We start from the raw sequence: 19150 nt of genomic DNA, 5'->3' as shown, positions 1-19150 counted from the left end.
TAGACAAGTCATAAAGAAATCCAACCGCCTAATTTATACTCCAACAACAAGCCAAAAACCAATTCCAGACAGCAGGCAACCAAACCCCCTAATCTGAAGCAGTGGTGTAACTACATATGACCAGGAACATATATATTCGGCTGTTGTCTGCTCTTTGGTCGGGTTCTTGTCTCTTTGACACATTCCCTATTTCCATTCTCAATTTTATATCGATATATATTAATTATTAAATGTATACTGTTCCCAGATATGACATAGTATCAAGACGTCATCCGTTGTTGAAGAGAAACTTGATTGTGACCTTGTGATATACACGTATAGATAGGCTTTAGGACTATCAAGCTTTTTAATAAGTGGAAAGATGTCTTTTGGCTTTTTATTTTGTTGAATTTTCACATTGGCGTATTTCCCGTATAACTCGAATAATTCACGTATTCTCTATTATATAATGCTTTATCACGCAATGGGACTCGGAACAGATTCTCCCTCTCCTCACCTGACCCAGGAATTTTGGTGTAACTGGTATTGTTTGGTCTTTTTTTTTTTTTTTTGTATGCAAGATTTGTGGACTGATATTTGATAGATTTTTTTCTTGAGCGATAACATTATCTCTATCTCTCTTCGATTTATGTGTTTTGACTGTCGCTTGCCAACTTGTTCTCTCTTTATTACGAAAAATGGCCGTAGTGAAGAAAGTTTTGCATGAAGATTTGTGCACTTTTAAGTGAGCCAGACAAAATGTCTGAATGTGTGATTATGTGATCAGTCATAAAAATTAGATGCACCACAAAACATCAAAGATGTGTTCAGATTTATAAAGTCAAAAGGCATTGATTACAAGGTCTTAAAAAGTTAAATCTAGAGAGAAAAGGGTAACGTCTTAATCGCCTTTCGGATCATCGGGATTTAACCTCTCCGTTTGCTCTGCTCCTCCCAATTTTCCTTTTAACCGGGTTAACAAAGAGCCTAAAGACCACCACATATGATCTTTGTCTTTGAAGTGTTTCAATTGAAAGAACAAAAAACTAAGTAGTTAAATTTGTTATTTATGTAATGACATAGCACTAACAATGTCTGTGTATTTTACATGGTTTTACTTGGTGGCTCTCTTTATCGTCTTGTCTGAAAAAGAAATTGGAAAATAATAAGATCAATTAAATCATAAGATTTCATATATCAGCTACATAATATCTTTAATTTTAAATACAACCTGCAATGTTGGTCTACTAATTTAAACACATGAACATATTTATTTTGTTTTGTGTCAACGAGTCTTGACTTTCCTGGGCTTTACACAGAACTTCAGTCCAAATAGAAGATCGTCTATTCTAAATATATATGTATTCGATCAGATTTGACCCGTGCAATAAATATTATAATGAATAGAGATGGGTGCAGATAAATTGTTCCGACACTATTGAATTCCAACCATTTACAAAATAAAATGTAAGTGCTATAAAAGTGTCACAATATATTTATTGTGTTTTCTTCAAGGCAAACATAAAATTTATAAAACATGCATGCATACGAAATAAAATGTATGTTCTATAAAAAGCCAAAAAAGATCAAACCTGATCAACAAATGAGCAGCTTATTATATTGTTAATAAATAAAAATATTGTACAGCATTGATGCAAAGATATTTTATTTATCTTGATATTCTTTTTTCCGGCCTTTGAATTATTTATTTACTTTAGCCAATCCCAGATATTCGGAAAACCTGTTCGATAATTATAATGAGATTTTGATTCTCATACTTATGTAAATACTAAATTTTTAATTTCAATTACTTACAAAATCGTCGCTTGTCATCATTCCTGTTGTCTTGGACATTCAAGTCCGTTGGAACCAATGCCATTTTTGTCATGCTTAGGTGTGCAGACTTCCTCCAACACGATGTACGTGAAGAATTTACATTTTTGTCATGCTTATTGGTACAGACTTCCTCGAATATGTTGTTCGTGAAGAATTTACAAAGTCTTTTAAAATTTCATTGTTTGCATATTATGATTCATGTTTATAAGATCCCCAAGCATTCTATTTGAACTGGAATATCTAGAGTTGTTACTTTTTTGGTAGATATTTGTTGGACTAGGAGCCAATGAAGCGGCTGATTGCAACGAATTCCGTTTTGACCTTGAACTTTTGCCATAAATGTCTGAATTCTTATTATTAGAACTGTCTATCGAGGTCGAACTTTTACTTTGAAGATTGCAGGTTCGTTTAGGAATACCATATTGTTCTTTGAGGCTGTTAGTTTGTAATTTGTACGACGTTTCGGAATTAGAAACACTTGGTTCTGAGGTAGATTTTCCACTTTCAGAACTTGCTGCGGATACGTTCCTATGAAATTTACTTTTTCTGTTTTTGGCCTGTGCTGAAGGAATTTCACAAGACAACTGTTCGTCTAACTCATATTCCTCAAATCCGCTACTGTATTCTGATTCTGTTTCGTCTCTGTCAAAAGTATCTCGTGAACGAATAAAATCACAAGAATCAAGAGAAGATGAAGACGTGATCTTTGCAGACGATTTAATTTTCCCGCTTTCACCAGTTTCTGACTCCTTTATCATGTCTAAGATTTGATGTTTCAATGTTAAATTGTTTTGTATCTTACTTATTAGTTCCTTATACTCGCTGCTTACATCACTTTCAGTTGAAATGCTCATGTCATATTCACATCCGGTATCACTATCATTAACACGATCGGAGTCCGTTCTGGTGCTTACACTGTTGCACGTGTAGCCAGAATCTGAGTCACGAAATGCTGGATGAATCAATGAATTTTTATGTTTTTCGCCTTGCTCACTTTTAGGCTTATCCCAAGGTGCATTGTAAACTCTCTGTTTCCTTTCGTTTTTCATTGACGATTTTACATTAAAATCTGTTTGATCTTCCTGATCTGCATCCTTTTTTGAAGATGTCCTCCTACTTGGTAATATTGGTACGACTAAATATGGTCCTTCAACATTATTTCCCATGTTAGTTTTCTCTGGTAAAAGAGTGAATTGTCTTGAAAATGAAATTTCTGCAACTTCACTGATCTCATCATAGATATGAACTGACGAATCCAGATTTTCTGGATTCTTACTTCCTTGAAATCCGTAATTTGAATTTGACTGGTTATGAAAACCATAATTGTCACCTGCAGATTTTTGTTTGGAGGTCTTTTCTTTGTTCTTTCCGTTCTTTAACCACCGGAACATCTACAAATAGAAAAAAAAACACTATTTTTAAGATTTAAAACACAGATAAGTATATGCTTTAGACTATAGTTGCGCAGTTTCTGAGATAGCTGATTCTTTCGTGTATTATCATTTTATTTTCCAGGTGATGTTTTTTTGTCAAAGAACCATTTGTGTTGATCGTTAAGCAGATTGTATCAAACATGCGTTAGTAAATCATGCAACTGATAAAACCTTTAAAAATACTCTGGTGGCAGCAAAGATTTTTATAGTAAACTTTGTAATACTAATAAAATCCTTGCTTTTCATAAATAGAACTTAACGCATAGACGGCTTAGAATGTATGCAATTATAAAGCTAATATTAACTTTCTTAAAAGATCATTCAGTTTATATAACAAACGTGTGCAAGACATGCATATACTTACTTTATTCATATTGATATTATAATTTAGATATAATTCAGTAAACTTAATAAATATTTTGTCAATTGTATCCCACAGTGTACTGTCGCCTTTCTGACTTGATTTTCTCACGATTTCAATTAGTTTGGTAACACTTGTCTCAACCATTTACTTATATAATCCATGAAAAGCAATATTAACTTCTTTATATTTTGATTTTGTGATCTCACTAATTAGCCTTGCTTGCATTTACTTGACGGGTTTAAATGAGTCACTCAAATTTAAAAAGTGAAAATAACAACTGATAGACTAATTAACTCTAAAACTTTCCCAACACTTTGATCCTAAGCTGATTAGCTTTTGTTTAATTAAGTGCCCTTTTACTATTAATTGTGTCAGTCGCTTAGATCACATGCATGGTGTTACAAAAACGTATTAATAAAGTGAGGAAGAAGTTAAATGATCTTACAAAAGATCGGGAAATGAAACAGAAAAAAATAATTTTGCAATTTACTGTCAAATTTTACGACTTCAGTTCTGCAATAAAGTAACCAAAAGACTAATTAATTTTACAATTTATTTTGTTTTTTTTTTTTACCAAAGGCGCTAGGAGATTGCATGTAAACTACCTGATCTATATATTAAAATAAAATTGAGAGTGGAAATGGGGAATATGTCAAAGAGACAACAACACGAACAAAGAAAAGATCACAACCGAAGGCCACAAATGGGTCTTCAATGCAGCAAAGGAATACTCTTCCTGTTGACACATTATGCTGGAAGGAGGATAACTATAACATTGATTTTTAATGTCCTAGCTAGTTTCTAGGTATGAAAGATTCAAACTATTGAGATGTGGTAATGACGTGAATTTAAGCAGCCACTTGTATTTCATCAATAATATAGAACAGTGAGACTAATACATTTGGGATAGATAGTCAAATAGAATATTCAGTCGATCGAAAAGAATAATGGACGTTTGCACGATTATAATGATAAAGCATTTAAGATTTTACTGTCTATATATATGTAAATACATATAATGACTTTTTTAAAAGATGTTAGTAATAAATAATTTAGATATTCATTTCTGACACTCCTCGTCTCACATTTAAACTTAAACGTCCTGGAAAGTTGACGTTTTCGGTTTAAAACTGACTAAGATTTGCCCTAGCATTTTTCTTTCTTAAATTGTTTTGTTGGTTTATCTTTTTTGAATTTTAGTCTCGAATATAAAGTAAGCAGTTGAACGTTAGGTTGAATATCTTAAGATATTTAAATGGTATTCAGAACGATTGCTGTACGAGTTTAGTAATACCATATAACGTCCAATGTCATGACAGAGGCAATTGGAAAAGGGGACAGGCTACATAAATGACAAATGCATAAACGTTTTACAAGTAACGCTCCCAACATTGGCTATCTAGGGCACTCTTTTTCAAAATCTTAGACACATGCACTTGTTTCTGTCCATGAATAGAACCACTATAAACGTATATTTACGTCCATAGCGTGTCTTCCAATGGATAGAAACAAGTGCCTGTTATTTTGAATCCGCATTTGCATGCCGTCCAATAGTATTGCTGAAGTCAGTAACAGTCAGTACACAGGCTGTAAAACATATGTTATTGCTAGATAAGGTACTTGCAATGATTTTTTTCTCAGACTCTCACAGGGCTAACTGCATTGAAAGTTGTTTTAGAAAAAAGGAAATCTTATTTAGTGTCTCATAGTTTAAGGTTTCAACTCCCACTGTTTTTCTCACAAGATTTTAAAATGTAATAAAACTTGTTTATAGGATTTATTTTTCTGGTGTTCTGAAATCAATTAAACTACTGTCAAAATTTATTACACGGGTGACATGAAGGTGTGAAAGTTAATTTTCGGGCTCAGTAAATACATGTATGACAGCTCTTAAATCCAAAGTTGTGTTATGAACTGATAAATAATCCTGGCCAAATGTTTGAGTAAAGTAAATAAATCCATTTAAATCGTTGATTTATCCATGATTCTAGGTGACGCTTCTTCACCCTTCTTGTACGTATCTCTCTAGGCTTATGTATGTCCAAACACCTATCGTTATTATTAACTTACATCTGCTAACAGTAAAGAGTGACACTTCGTTATACATGTAATTGTTTGTCTGAATGCTTGTTTTGTTTCTGACAGGGATTTGCATAGTGGTCATAGTGGTCACTATACAAATCCTTGTTTCCGAATTTCGAGATTGTCTGGCTAACAATGACAGGTTTTTTTTAACTTAACTGTATTGGGCTGAAAATACACACAATACATGTGTGCTGTAATAAACAAAGACTTCCATATAAACCACTACTGAGGTGGACCTTAACTTGCAGTGAAAAAAAATAAAGAATTCGTTTGAAGTAGTAAGCCTCATAGTGAATTTAGATAATCAATTTAAGTAACAGAACAGCAATAAAAACACCCAATCGTGTGTCTTTGGGTTTTTGTTTCTTTGTTTCTGTTCATTTTTCAATTTCGTGCAGGTGTTAAAGTCAAATAAAGTAATAGGACAAAATTATGATATGCTGAGTGCAGCAGTTTAACATATAGGTCTCTTGTTATATACGTAGGCGTAGCCTTTCTTCACTTTTAAGTTTACACATAATTCATGTATTATGTACAACATTTACCATCAGACAAATGCATTAAAATCACGTGATTAAAGTGCACTTGATTGTTATCGCTTTAAATTTAGTTTAAATTTTAAAATTATATGGCTGCTATAAAAAAAAAAATACAATCCTAAAATGTCAAGTGTCATGAAATGATTTCGTGGTGAAGTTTGATAGCGATCTTAATCTGAAAAGTCTGTTCTTCCTGAAAATCTCGGAAACAGGAAAAGGTGAAATGTTGCGGCAATAATAAAAGCATGCAACAACAGTATTTCTGACCTACATAAATCATTCATTTATGTTTTAGCTACCAGTTGGTTTAATTGTCATGTTATGCTGTAACAGGGATATCTGATAAACTTTTATGACTTGCACATGTATGTCAGGTGTGCAAAAGTAAAGTCACAAAAATACTGAACTCCGTGGAAAATTCAAAACGTAAAGTCCTTAATAAAATGACAAAATCAAAAGCTCAAAAACATCAAACGAATGGATATCAACTGTAAAAGACACGTGGTTTCTCTGTTGAAAGTTATCGCCTCTTGTCGTGCAGTGTACATTTTTAAAAATAAGAAGATGTGGTATTAGGGTTGCCCATGAAACAACTCACAACAAGAGACCAAATGTCCGGCATAGAAATAAAGAGCTAAACATCACCGTACAATGAGCAAAACCCATACAGGATGAAGGATCAAATATAACGAAGTCAGTCTCCGGAATCGATCGATTGATTGATTGATTGATTGATTGATTAATGATGGTATATATGGATTCCGCTCAAAATGAATTACATAGTCATAAATATATCTATCGTTACATAGTTCCTTCAATAATGAAAAGATAAGGGTAAGGTTGGTTCTATCAGGGTAAGTTATGTACCTTAGTTACAAACTCCTCAATTTGTTTTAAAATAGTTCGCCAGGGGAGATATAGTTCTTTATATATGTATATGGGGAAAAATGAAGAAAGTATCATTTTAAAAAATTCTACAAAGAACTAGAAACTGGTATGCATCTCAGAAATCGGTGATTTTTCTCTCTTTCGATAGTGTTGTCCTGTACTTCTAAATGCATAATTCATAAGATATTTATAAGTTAAGCTGCGTGTTTTAACTCTTCTTAATTATATTGTCTTATTCTTTTATTTTTGATTTCTCATCCTATTCTGCCTTTACAACGGTATTTGTCCCCTTCAACTTTCAAAGATACCCAAATCTATGAGAAATATACTTAAATCTAAAACTCTCATTAAACACTTTTTATGTTAATGATTTTTTTCTTCAATTTTATTTTAAAACCAGTAACTGAATGCAGTAGCTCTACGTGGTCTGGAAACATAAAACAACGTTTTAAAAACAGCAAATAATCATAAAATACAACTTAATCTCTTATTTCAATTATGAAAACTTATAAAACTTTTCCACATTCAAAAAAGTTTTTATTTTTATGAGTTTTTATATGTCTTTTCAAAGAGACAATTTCCATCTTGTTTAATAAAAGCTCGGGGCTTATAAAATATGCAATTGAGACCAAACTTTAAAACATGTTTAATATCTTTTATACAGATTATTGATGATATTCTATATATGCATTTTAATGATAGGTGTTTATTTGGCTAATGTCGAAGGTCAAACTATGTCTCGTATAAGTTTACTTTGATCATAAGAAGATGGCCTCAATAGGTATAAAAATCGGAAGAAATGAAAACCGTCCCCAGAAAGATTGAAAAGATAAGTTTTTGACGAAGATGAAGAAAATATGCAAAATAACTAAACTATTACAGTACTTCAGCATAAAAATATCTTCAGAAAGCCAAACTAATAAACATTACAAAAAACATCGAACAACGAAAACCGGAAAAGCAAATCACTTAATTGATTTGTGACGTCGCGACCCCAGTCAATTATAATTGTTACGGTTTGACAACTTACAAAAACATATAATATTTATTTCTTCATTGAATGGCATATTGAACAAGAAAGCACGTAATGTTACACTTTTTTAGGGGATATCTACAGTCATCACATTATTGGAGGTAGATAACATCATTATTTACCCCAGATGGCGCCTCGGGTACAGGAAATAGTTTTGGTGTTGGTTGTTACTGCTTTCCTATCTGTGTTTACAATCGTTTTATTTGTTTTGTCCTTAAGTCTGCCTCACTTCCCCGGGTAGCACAGAAACAAAACTATTTATTAACTTGGTAATATTATTTTAAATATTGGTTTCTTTATTATAAATGTAAGTAGGGGTATTGATTACCGCTTGTCACAACAAAATCACCACATTGATAATAGCCATCAGTTATGTGAAGTCTATATATCATTTTCCAAAGTCAATGATCTTCGATCCTTACATTCTCTAGACAGACAGAAAAAGACCAGAAACTTTTGATTTCCGAATATGAAACAAACCGTGGCATTAAGATATACTTTTCCGACATAAGACACCAATTACAACCTTTTTAAAGTTGGAAGCCAAATATAACTATGATTTACTGCAATTTTCTGCTAGAAATCGCCACACAATATTTCATGTTTATTGTTGAGCCACCATCTGCAATAGTTACCAACCAACTTGTTGCAGACAAAATTAATTGACTTGTTGAAAGTTGAAGTTGATGTTTGGGTAACAAAACGGTCAATTGACACGTACATGCATTAGATATAACAGAACAAATCAAAGAGAAAAAACTAGACACACAGAAAATGCAACAACTTGTGACAAACACATGAGCTAGACATTTTTCTTGATGCACGCAGCAGATATAGATATGATGGGGTCTACCTTAATAAACTATCGTCACAACATTTCAGATCACTTCAACTGTAGGCTTTCCTATAGCTATAACACAAGAAAGGCGGAAAATACCAAACGGATAGTCAAACTCATAAGTCACAAGATATTTTAATATTCAATCTCACCACATAACTGCCTGTAGCATGTCAAGTAATATGCATTGTGTTCGGTTTTCTTTCTTGCAGCGAATTTAAATGTATGTGTTGGATAGTGTTTGTTGTGGTTCATGTATCAATCAATCACTTTTTCATATTTCATTATTTTATAAATAGATGTTGTTTACTTAGATCTAAACAAGATGTGATGTCCACATTGTCAACCAGAACGCTTTTTGTAAAACAATGTAGATATCCTAAAAACAAAAGACTAAAAAAAAAGAGAGAACTGAAGAATTCCCCGCAATTATTGTGACATCTTAATTTCTACTTCTCACACGCTTTCAGTCTTGTGTTCTCTGTGCAGACCCTTGATAAAGACAAAGATCAACTTCTTCATTTCATCTATGACCCATAAATCAGAATAGAAGTCACAAGATTATTCCATATGAAAGGAGCAAGGAACCCTCCTTGTGATTTAAGTGTTCTTTACACTTGAAGGCGGAGAAGGTGTATTGGGAAATTCCTTTGATGGCAAGCAGTAGCAGAGATATCGTGTATCAATGAGGATACTTGGGAGTTTTAAACTGTCAATTACACAGCTATTTATATGTCGTAAAGATAACGCTCTCACCCGGGATACCGGCAAACATTTTTATCCGCCTGTTAAATATTCTAAGTGGTTTTGGTCAGTATGTTTTAAACATGTCCATCTGCCCCTGCGTCTGATGGGAAATTAAATTTGAAAGTTCAAGTAATGTCGCTGGTTAGATTGCAAGTGCCCAAATAGTTTTGTAATCACTTGTGAAAAACTTCAATTTCCTTTGCTATCGATTTTCCAACAAACTGTAAACATAAGTGCACTATATATGGTAGAGAATTTCTGATTGAAAGCTATATATATCCCCTGTATGGTATAGGCTAAGTTTAGATGTTCTACTGAGTCAACCAATCTTCCTTTTCTCATAATATCATCTGTGTATAATTCATGTACGACCAACAAGCAAAGAAATCAAAATGCATCGTTCGTAAAATGTTTAGTGATGCGGCATTTCTTATGAAACATATGTCACGCGCATTGAAATTGTTACATGTAAAAGTTCAAAAGAAAATAAAAGGGATATTTGACATGATTGCCATGGAAACTTGTAGCAGCTATCCTTAAAACTTTAACAAGGACATGAAGGTCAGCCAAGAATTGGGTAGCAGAATCCAAACATATATATATATATATTAATGATCTTGGATTACAGACATAAAATACAAAATACCTATGGTAACATATATACATGAGGTATTCAGCGACTATGTCGTGTTAAAAATCATCTTTGATTGTTTAACGACACACGGGAGATGATTGAAGTCGCATCAAATTTAAAAACATCACGCACAAATATAGAAATATTCCTACAATATTATTCAAGGTAGATATATGGATAACGTCAAAAGAAAGCAATTTAAACTCATGCCAAAAATTCCCGCGATAAAGAAATCTAGAGGTCGATACACATGTATTTTAAGTCCTGATCATTTTTCAAATTTTTTTTTTTAAAGACAAGCCTTCTATCTTGATTGCAACACGTATATAAATAGATATGAAAGACTCAAGTGTTAAAGACGTGAAGTTACAAGGTTTTTTGGGTGAAAACCAAAACTGCATGTACCATAGAAGTATTGGTATTTGTATTCTTAAGATTACTTTCTACTAGCTGAAAATATGATGATACTCGGTTTCTATCATATGAGAACGACAGTGATGACACGAAGACGTCAATTAATTGTACAAAGTGACAATATAACCAAGAACACTACAACACATAGGTGTTGACATGCGAAGCTCTTAATAGAGTAAAAAAAGTTGTAATTCACTCAAGCAGAAACTAAAAAAGATCTGCCATCAACACAAAGTGCATCAAATAGCATCAGACATCAAAATGCAACATAAGACGACCATTAAACGGGTTTTTCTTTGACAAATTAGTTATAATATTTTCTAACATGAATTTTGAAACCCAGTGCCTTTAAAATATATATTTAAAAAACATACAATGTTAATTATAAACTTCTATAATACTTCCTTTTAAAAGAAAATATATTTTTCATCATTTCATGAAAATAAGAAAAAATAACTTACCTTAAATATTTTTTGTATTCCAATATCAGTAGCGCAGTGGCAGATTGTTTGCTTTCTCTTTTAACACTTTATACAACTTAATTGATAATAATTCTTCAACACAGGTGAAATTTACACATTTTAAAAGAGGCGGAGTCACATTATCTCTAACAGCCAATGAGATATCGGTTTTCAATTTATAACCATCAAACGAACAGGTAAATTGCTCTTTATATAACACTGATTTTAATACTTTATGATTTTTTAAATGGAAATAACCTGACACAAGTCTCTTATAATAATCCTATGGTTATCAAAACGGAAATATTTAAAAAAAAAAAATGTCATTAGCTCCCATTATAAACTGGGACCATTATGCTAATTAGTATAATAGTCCAGTAATGAATGAACGTATCCAAATGCCAAACAGTGCATGGTTTTTAGTTTATTTCAAAGAAATCTTATATAAAGTTTGCAGTGACAGTGATTCCATGCCTGACCTGAACGAAAACAACCAAATTCACTGAATGATAATATCATGCGTATATTTAATTTGGTTTGTTTCATCTAAAAATATTATTACTAAATGATAGCGCAATAGTAGTCTCAGGCAGAGCTCTGAGAATACGTCCCAATAAGGTTTCAACAATAAAAAAACTAACAGCTTGGTCTATAAATATTATTCTACATTGCAAATGTAATGCCCTTATATTCCAGAGGCGGATTCTTAAGGGGGAGCAAGGGTCCAGCTTCATCTGTGATAAATGCAGAAACTTTTTTTTTTTTTTTTTTTTTTTTTTTTTTTATTAAAGTCTCATTCCAAATGTTTGTTTGTCTCTCCCCCTTTCAAATTCATGTACCCGCACTTGTATACCATGAATATGTATATTACAGGGACAGTACTAATGGAAAATTATACACACATTAAGCAATTCTGGTCGCAGTGTTACCTTCTGTATTCTCTAATCGATGCAAAAATGTTGTCAAAACAAGAATACAGCTTCGCACTAACCTATATTAACACAGAGGAAGCAGAAAATATTGTTTGGTTGCATGTCGATGAAAAGTTCACTAAACAGTCAGTTTATTTCATATATCTGTTAGTAGTGATATTGCAATGTGTTTATTTTCAGGAAAGATTCATTTTTATCATGGTATTTTTTGTAGCATAAACTGTCTGACAATTGCAGATTTAAGTTACTGCTACCATAGAAGGGTTCTAGCATCATAAGATAGTTCTCGACTGACTACTACACTTTGTTTATAGAGTGAAGCGTAATACAGGCGGATTCCAGTTACTAGTAACTGGCATTAGATATATTTACTGTTGTAATGAATATCAAAATGGAAAATGCGCCTTGATATAATTAGAAAGTGTAAAGATAGTGAAAAGAGGGTTTGTTATTTTTATCTAAAACATAATATGTCATGTCTTTCAGTATTTTCTTATGGGAAGATATTTCGTAAACACCTTCAGATCAAGATAAAGGGAATACACATTTTTCGGCTTATGTGATACTTCATACATGTCTGAAATATTTGACAATGTGATATAAACGATACGTCTTTGTATTGACATCTGCTCGCTAAACACAAAGACTGCACAAAACACGAATACTAAATGGAAACCACAGAAAAAAGTTGATCTTCGTGAGAGAAAAGTATACATAATAATACCTTTCATGGGGAGCCAAGGGGAAGTTCAACATACATCTACATACACATCTATATAATATACCAATGCAAAATATACCAAATTTCAAAGATGGCCTCATAATGCAACTCGTTGTATCAAATTTTGAAATACATCTTAAGGATACGGAAAAGATTAAAAGACTTCATTTATCCCACGGAACTTCATAATACGCTTAGACCCACTTATCAGATAAATATAGATATTCACGGACTAGTAAATTGTAATTAAACCTACTTAAGATAAATAATGGAATGTTAACACATATGCTTCCCACTAAATATACATGACTCAATATTATGATCATTGGTATTTATTGTTTTCGGTAATGTGGTATTTTCCCCATTCACAATATTTTTTTAAGATCAACAATTTGAGGGTATGTTTGATTAATATCTAATCGTAAAATCTAGACAATTACAAGCTTAAAATTGTAGTTCCTTTTATGCATATTCAATAGAGTGTCAGTCTGTTTTGTCAAAGTTGTAAAACTGATTATGTATTAGTAAATAAAATTGGCAAATGGTCAATGTTAATTTAAAATAATTTAATATTAGTCATTCAGGTTTTCTTTATATAAAGTAAAATAGTCATAAACTTAAACAATTAACGAGAGGCTTACTAGCATTAAAAATTCAAACAAAGAAACCCTGAATTTCCATCATTTAGACCCGTTTAAAAATTGAATCTATATTGCAAGGAAGTCTATGATTTTTGGTTGTTTAACGTCCAGTGACAAATATTTCATGCATGTTCAGGACGATCACAACCAAAAAAAAAAGTTATTGTTTTCCATTGTGATCAGCGGTTTGTATAATCCTTATCAGAAAAATGAGTTTATATAACGATTTGTGTCCGTCCGTTCGTCCGTTCTTTCGTCTTCTTATGGTGCGTTGGACTTGTATGAATTTATTGCATGGATTTCAAAGAAATTTTCAGAATTTTTTGATAATCCTCATATTTTTTCTTTTGGTTCAGAGTTAGTCCTAAGGGCCAAGAATAAGTAAGTGATAAGTTTTAAAGAGAAATAATGATTAAAATACAGAAGGGATGAATCATAACCTCTGCTATATCTATTCTTTATCGAAAACTGAGAAGGGCCGGATGGAGTATAAATATGTTTACCTTTTTCCCTAGTTACACTGTTTAAGTGACAATTCAAAATACAATTTATTATATCTGTTATGCTTTTTTTTAAATTTTCAACGCAATTGATTCTTTATGTATTTAAATCATAATTTCTCTTTAAAAACGTATTATTTCGTACCAAAATGCAAGATCATGTGTCCCCTATGTTACAAACCACGAACCCATTTGTCGTTTTCCATCTCGATAAACCACAAAACGTTCCGCATGCGTAGGAACGTTAAAAACAGGAAATTTTCTCATTAAAGACAAAGAAGAGGACCAGGGACAACAAGTAATCCTGAATTAATTCTTCAAATCGATGTAAGTTGAAACGATAAGCTAATCAGAGTTCATCTATCCCGTTGTTTTTCAATTAGATGCAACATTTGTATTTCCACCTTAATGAGTATGAATAGAAGTTCAAATGACAGATCTAAGGTCGCCACAATTAAAATGGACGACATTTCTAATAATTCGTCCTTATCTGTTTTGTAGAAATGTTTGTTAATTTATTTTTTAAGAATTGAAACACGTGTAAAAATGGAAGATCCACGTGTTCGGTGCGGGTATCGACTGGAATGGCAGTAATGGTCAGCGATCTCCTTTTTTGTTTGAAGCTGTAAAGTTCTTTGTAGCTAACAGTCTAATAAATAGATTTTTTCATGGATATAAAACGATTTCCATATGTCAAACCATAATTTTTATCATGCTGTTAAGTCAATGCGGGTTAACAGAAAGTACTACAGTATGGGTTTTGATAAAAACGGTAGCAGTATGACCATCGTATTCGTTCCTATCTAAACTAAACAAGAGTAAACCAAATATACAGAAAACAACAATAACCTGGTCATATAATTATTTGATATGTGAAATCCAGGTATATTTAGGCACAATTTGAGTGGAAGCCGTTGTAGTCGCATACAGGTTAACTTCAAAACAACAGTGAAACTATGTGGGTCTATAAGAAATCTGATGCCTGTATATGATATAAGTAGAAGACTTAAGTATTCGGATAGTTGTCACAGTTTAACCACAATAAAGGTAACTGGAAACTCTTCAAATACAGTAACAAAGAACTGGAAGGTACAAATGGATACTCAAACTTAATTCAAAGACAGCCCGACAACATCATGTAAATCATGAAAAACGACAAAAGACAAATAGCAATCGGATCAGTCTTTTGTTTTCTACTATAAATAATTGTTTGCTAGTTGGTCTTTTTCTTTTTACCCATGGCATTGTCAGTTTATTTTCGATTTATGAGTTTAAATATACCTCTGCCTCTGGTATTTTTCGCCTCTCTTCTACAAAACACTACATACAGAACTAAAGGCTTAACAACATAAACAACACCATAAACAGAAGTCTGGGTATGAATAGGGTCATTTTTGGTCTTCTACCAAACAAAAGTAAAAACCTTGCCTAAAAGGGGCGTCTTTTTGAACTATCGCTGTGCGGCGTGTATATGAATATACTGTCGCGTATATTCAGAATAATATACTATAAGGATGCCTCGTGAAGAGGAGTGCCACGCTCTATGCACATCAAAACACTCACAACAATTCTTTGATGGGTCAGTAATTGGCCTGTTGCGAGGCAAACAAGGTATTCCTGTCCAATTTAACACGTTTTCAGTGGCAGTTCAAGATTCTGGCCCTCATTTTTGCCACGGTCAAACAACAAGCAACCAATCAATTACTGACGAGGAATTTCTTGATGAGAATACAGAATCTGCTTTATCGCATCACTAGCGATATGCAGACAAGAATGTTTTAGACTTCAAAAGGGGCTCAGTATTTTCGATTTCCAATTTTTCTTCATTTATACAAAGGACGGTTGCATTCTAATAAAAGGTGTTTTATTGGTCAAACCCATTAATTCCTTTGTTCACTGACAATAAAATAAGTACTCTAACATAGTAAACTGCAAAATATGCAGATTGCACGCAATATTGTTATACAGAGTCAACGTTTTATGAGGGAAAGCTATATAAGTCATCTTGCAAAAACGAACAATGTCTAAATGTTTCATTTTTGTTATGGCTTCGATTGTTTTATTTTTAAGAGAATGCCTTTAATTGGTTTTGTTTCTGGTTTCAACATCATCAAGACTTTGAGATCGTAAAGCTTTTTTGTTCCTGCATGATCATAGCAATATAACTCGGAGCATTTTATATATTTTATTGCTTTAAATTAGAAATGTTTTAGAAGAAAAGAAAATAGCTGTTGACATATGTTTATCGTTCTGTTTTAGAATATAACATTAACGATAGACAAACGCTATAAAGAGTTCCATAAAACATTTATTCATTCTTCACAAAAACATCAATACCATGTCATAATATCATGACATTGCATTTAATGTTATAAGCATTCAGAAATTTTTCGAAACGTGACAGTGTAAAACATTAACGACTTATTTAAAAAGAAAACCCCGATGATTAGATAAACTTATAAGTACTACTAGTTCATCTCTAGTTCCCTCGCTGATATGTACATTCAGTTATTGACTATATCATCTATAGGGATAATCAAAACCACAAGTTGAAGAGAAACATACGACACCATATAGTAAAACGACCAAAAAAGTCGAGCAGAAACCTATAGACTTAAATCGGGATAGACTTTCGTTCTTCTGGAGGAGTATAGGAAGGTAGCTCTTATACTATTTAACGAACTTAACTTTTTCAATAAAAATAAATTGTTCTAAACAGACTTTTTCAATATGTGTTTTATGGATAAATATGGTTATAAGAGAACATGCATGGATGTTCAATGGTCAACCGGTCGAATCTTATCTCGGATAAAAGGGTCAGAGAACAAGTGGTATCTGCCAAAGTTAGTGTAAAATGGGATTATATATAAAAAAAAAGAAGGTGTGGTATGATTGCCAATGAGACAACTGTCCACAATAGACCAAAATGACACAGACATTAACAACTATAGGTCACCGAACGGCCTTCAACAATGAGCAAAGCCCATACCGCATAGTCAGCTATAAAAGGCCCCGATAAGACAATGTAAAACAATTCAAACGAGAAAAACTAACGGCTTTATTTATATAAAAAAATAAACGAAAAACAAATATGTAACACATAAACAAATTAGTATTTTTTAAAACAAAATTGAGACTATAAATAGATAATACATTACTTTTACTCCCTGAATTTTTAAAACAAATTGTTGATACATATGTAGAACACAATAAATAAGTATATGTTCTGCAAGGTGATAAGTGTTGGAAATGTTTAATGCCACTCGTGAATCTCGGTATGTTGGATAGCTTCAAAAAAACTTTTCTTTACAGCATGCCACTTTCAGATTCCTCAATGAGTTCTTGCAAGGGATTTTAACATGCAGATAGCGCAGTACCCATCCTACACATGCAAGGCATTGGATTGGTGTGCCTAATCTCACCCACGTGGCTGCGTATTTATACATCCCGCAAGTTATTCGATATATTTTGTTTTGTTTTTGTTTTATACATTCATTATTTTTATAGAGATGTCTATTATGCCTTATGTATATATTTGAATGTTCTACTCTATACAAATTGTGAGACTCGTTAATATGATATAGATTCTGAATCCAAAACATACCAGCAGAAGAACATAAAAGAAGGTCTGGATGGGGTTTACAGAATAGAGAAAAATGGGCAAATACTACTGAACAATTGGCCAAAAATACATGGTATAGAGGGGGAAGGTAACAAAAAAATAAAGCATAGAGAACAATAAGGTGCTAAAACATAAAGAATAGCGGATGATGGTCAAAATGTATAAAGAATAGACAATAATAGGATACTTCAATAAGATAATATTGTATAATAGGAACATTTATTGAAAATAATGGACAAATTTTTATTAAGAATAGAGAAAGTGGCTTGAAAGTCTTGTAAACCCCAAAGAATACAAAATTGAATGGCCACTAACACTAACCCTCGTACCGCGTAAAACAAAGAAAAGCACACTATGAATTCGGCTAATTTCGGTCAAACTGTATGAAAATTCAAAAATTTAATTATGGAGTCACGATATCTGTTGATACTTAGTCTACTGTTTGTTCATGCCATGTCAAACTAAGGAAATATGAACATCCTTGATCCGTTATTTGACCAGACTTAGAACAGATGTAAATTAACTACTTATCTCTATTAGAAGAAGAATCTTGACACGAGAAAATGACCATTGAGACACATCATTGTTTACAAATTATAATCTGACTATTTATTTTATGGATATAAACCCATTTCTGGAATAAATACACTATTTAGAATGATTGTACATGGCTGTAATCTACGTTATATAAACTTAAAAGATACACGATAAAATACCATAACAGATGTTGATTATAAAATCAGGCATGACTGACGTTATAACATAAATTCTTTGAATAAAGCCCAAAAACAAACAATTTGAGTGAGCTACGGACTTATCATATAATATGTAATTTACGTGAACAATAAAAAGGTCAAATCGATTGTAATTTACTGAGAAAATAGTATTTACTTTTAACGAGGCATTAGGCGAAACCTTTGTTTGACTGATAAGATGAGATGGTTATCTTCACATAATGTTTACTAATTTTAAATTGATATTTTGTAAAGTTGACTATTTTCTCGTTAGAAGATTAATGATAGATGCAATGATAAAGTTCAAGATGCAACTGTGGGGAAATCGTATTGTTTAGAAAACAATTCCAACTTGTTAAACCAATAATTCCATGAAAAAACATTTTTATCTTTATTTCCGTTTTATCAGATTGAATTAATCTAGTCGAGAAGAAATAATCGGAAATCGTTTGATTTCTCTTGTAATTGTTTTTCTTATACCGCCATATCGCTGTTTATAGCTCAAGATAAGTTCGTAGTCTACAAATAAATTTAAACAGATATGTAAGAAAAATACAATTAGACATAAGTTTCCAAATCCGCAAAAAATCGTCAAATGAATAGCAGTCAAATTAATATTTATGATTATGAACGGATGAAAATATTATATTTATAAAGATTCAAACGAAAAAATGTTTGAATTAATGTAATTCATCAAATATTGAATAGCAGTAAAATTTGTATTTATAATTATGAACGGATGTAAATAT

At 32.1% G+C, this 19150-nt stretch overlaps 1 protein-coding gene across 2 annotated transcripts; it reads right to left on the bottom strand.

Moving 5' to 3' along the window:
* Window positions 1-1035: 1035 nt before the first annotated feature.
* LOC143080354 (uncharacterized) lies at window positions 1036-11383 on the bottom strand. Of its 2 annotated transcripts, none has more exons than XM_076256166.1 (3): window positions 11252-11383; window positions 1795-3206; window positions 1036-1122 (listed from the first exon to the last, which is right to left on the bottom strand). In XM_076256166.1, exon 2 carries the CDS (start codon window positions 3204-3206, stop codon window positions 1983-1985), a length of 1224 nt encoding a protein of 407 aa, XP_076112281.1. In that variant the 5' UTR covers window positions 11252-11383; the 3' UTR covers window positions 1036-1122; window positions 1795-1982. The 2 variants fall into 2 exon arrangements, with proteins under 2 accessions (XP_076112281.1, XP_076112280.1); XM_076256165.1 differs by lacking the exon at window positions 11252-11383 and adding an exon at window positions 3613-3976.
* Window positions 11384-19150: the final 7767 nt, after the last annotated feature.

This window comes from Mytilus galloprovincialis, chromosome 6 (assembly GCF_965363235.1).
Source record: "Mytilus galloprovincialis chromosome 6, xbMytGall1.hap1.1, whole genome shotgun sequence".
NCBI lineage: Eukaryota > Metazoa > Mollusca > Bivalvia > Mytilida > Mytilidae > Mytilus > Mytilus galloprovincialis.
Note: the sequence above shows the minus strand (reverse complement) of the source record. Positions and strands in the feature narration are given on the sequence as shown.

What these genes read in the sequence shown, in the direction of transcription:
- LOC143080354 (XM_076256165.1), bottom strand. Translation starts at nt 3,756, where the DNA reads ATGGTTGAGACAAGTGTTACCAAACTAATTGAAATCGTGAGAAAATCA. An exon ending in ATAATATCAATATGAATAAA is followed by an intron (nt 3,207 to 3,612) that starts GTAAGTATATGC and finishes TTCTATTTGTAG; the next exon opens with ATGTTCCGGTGGTTAAAGAA.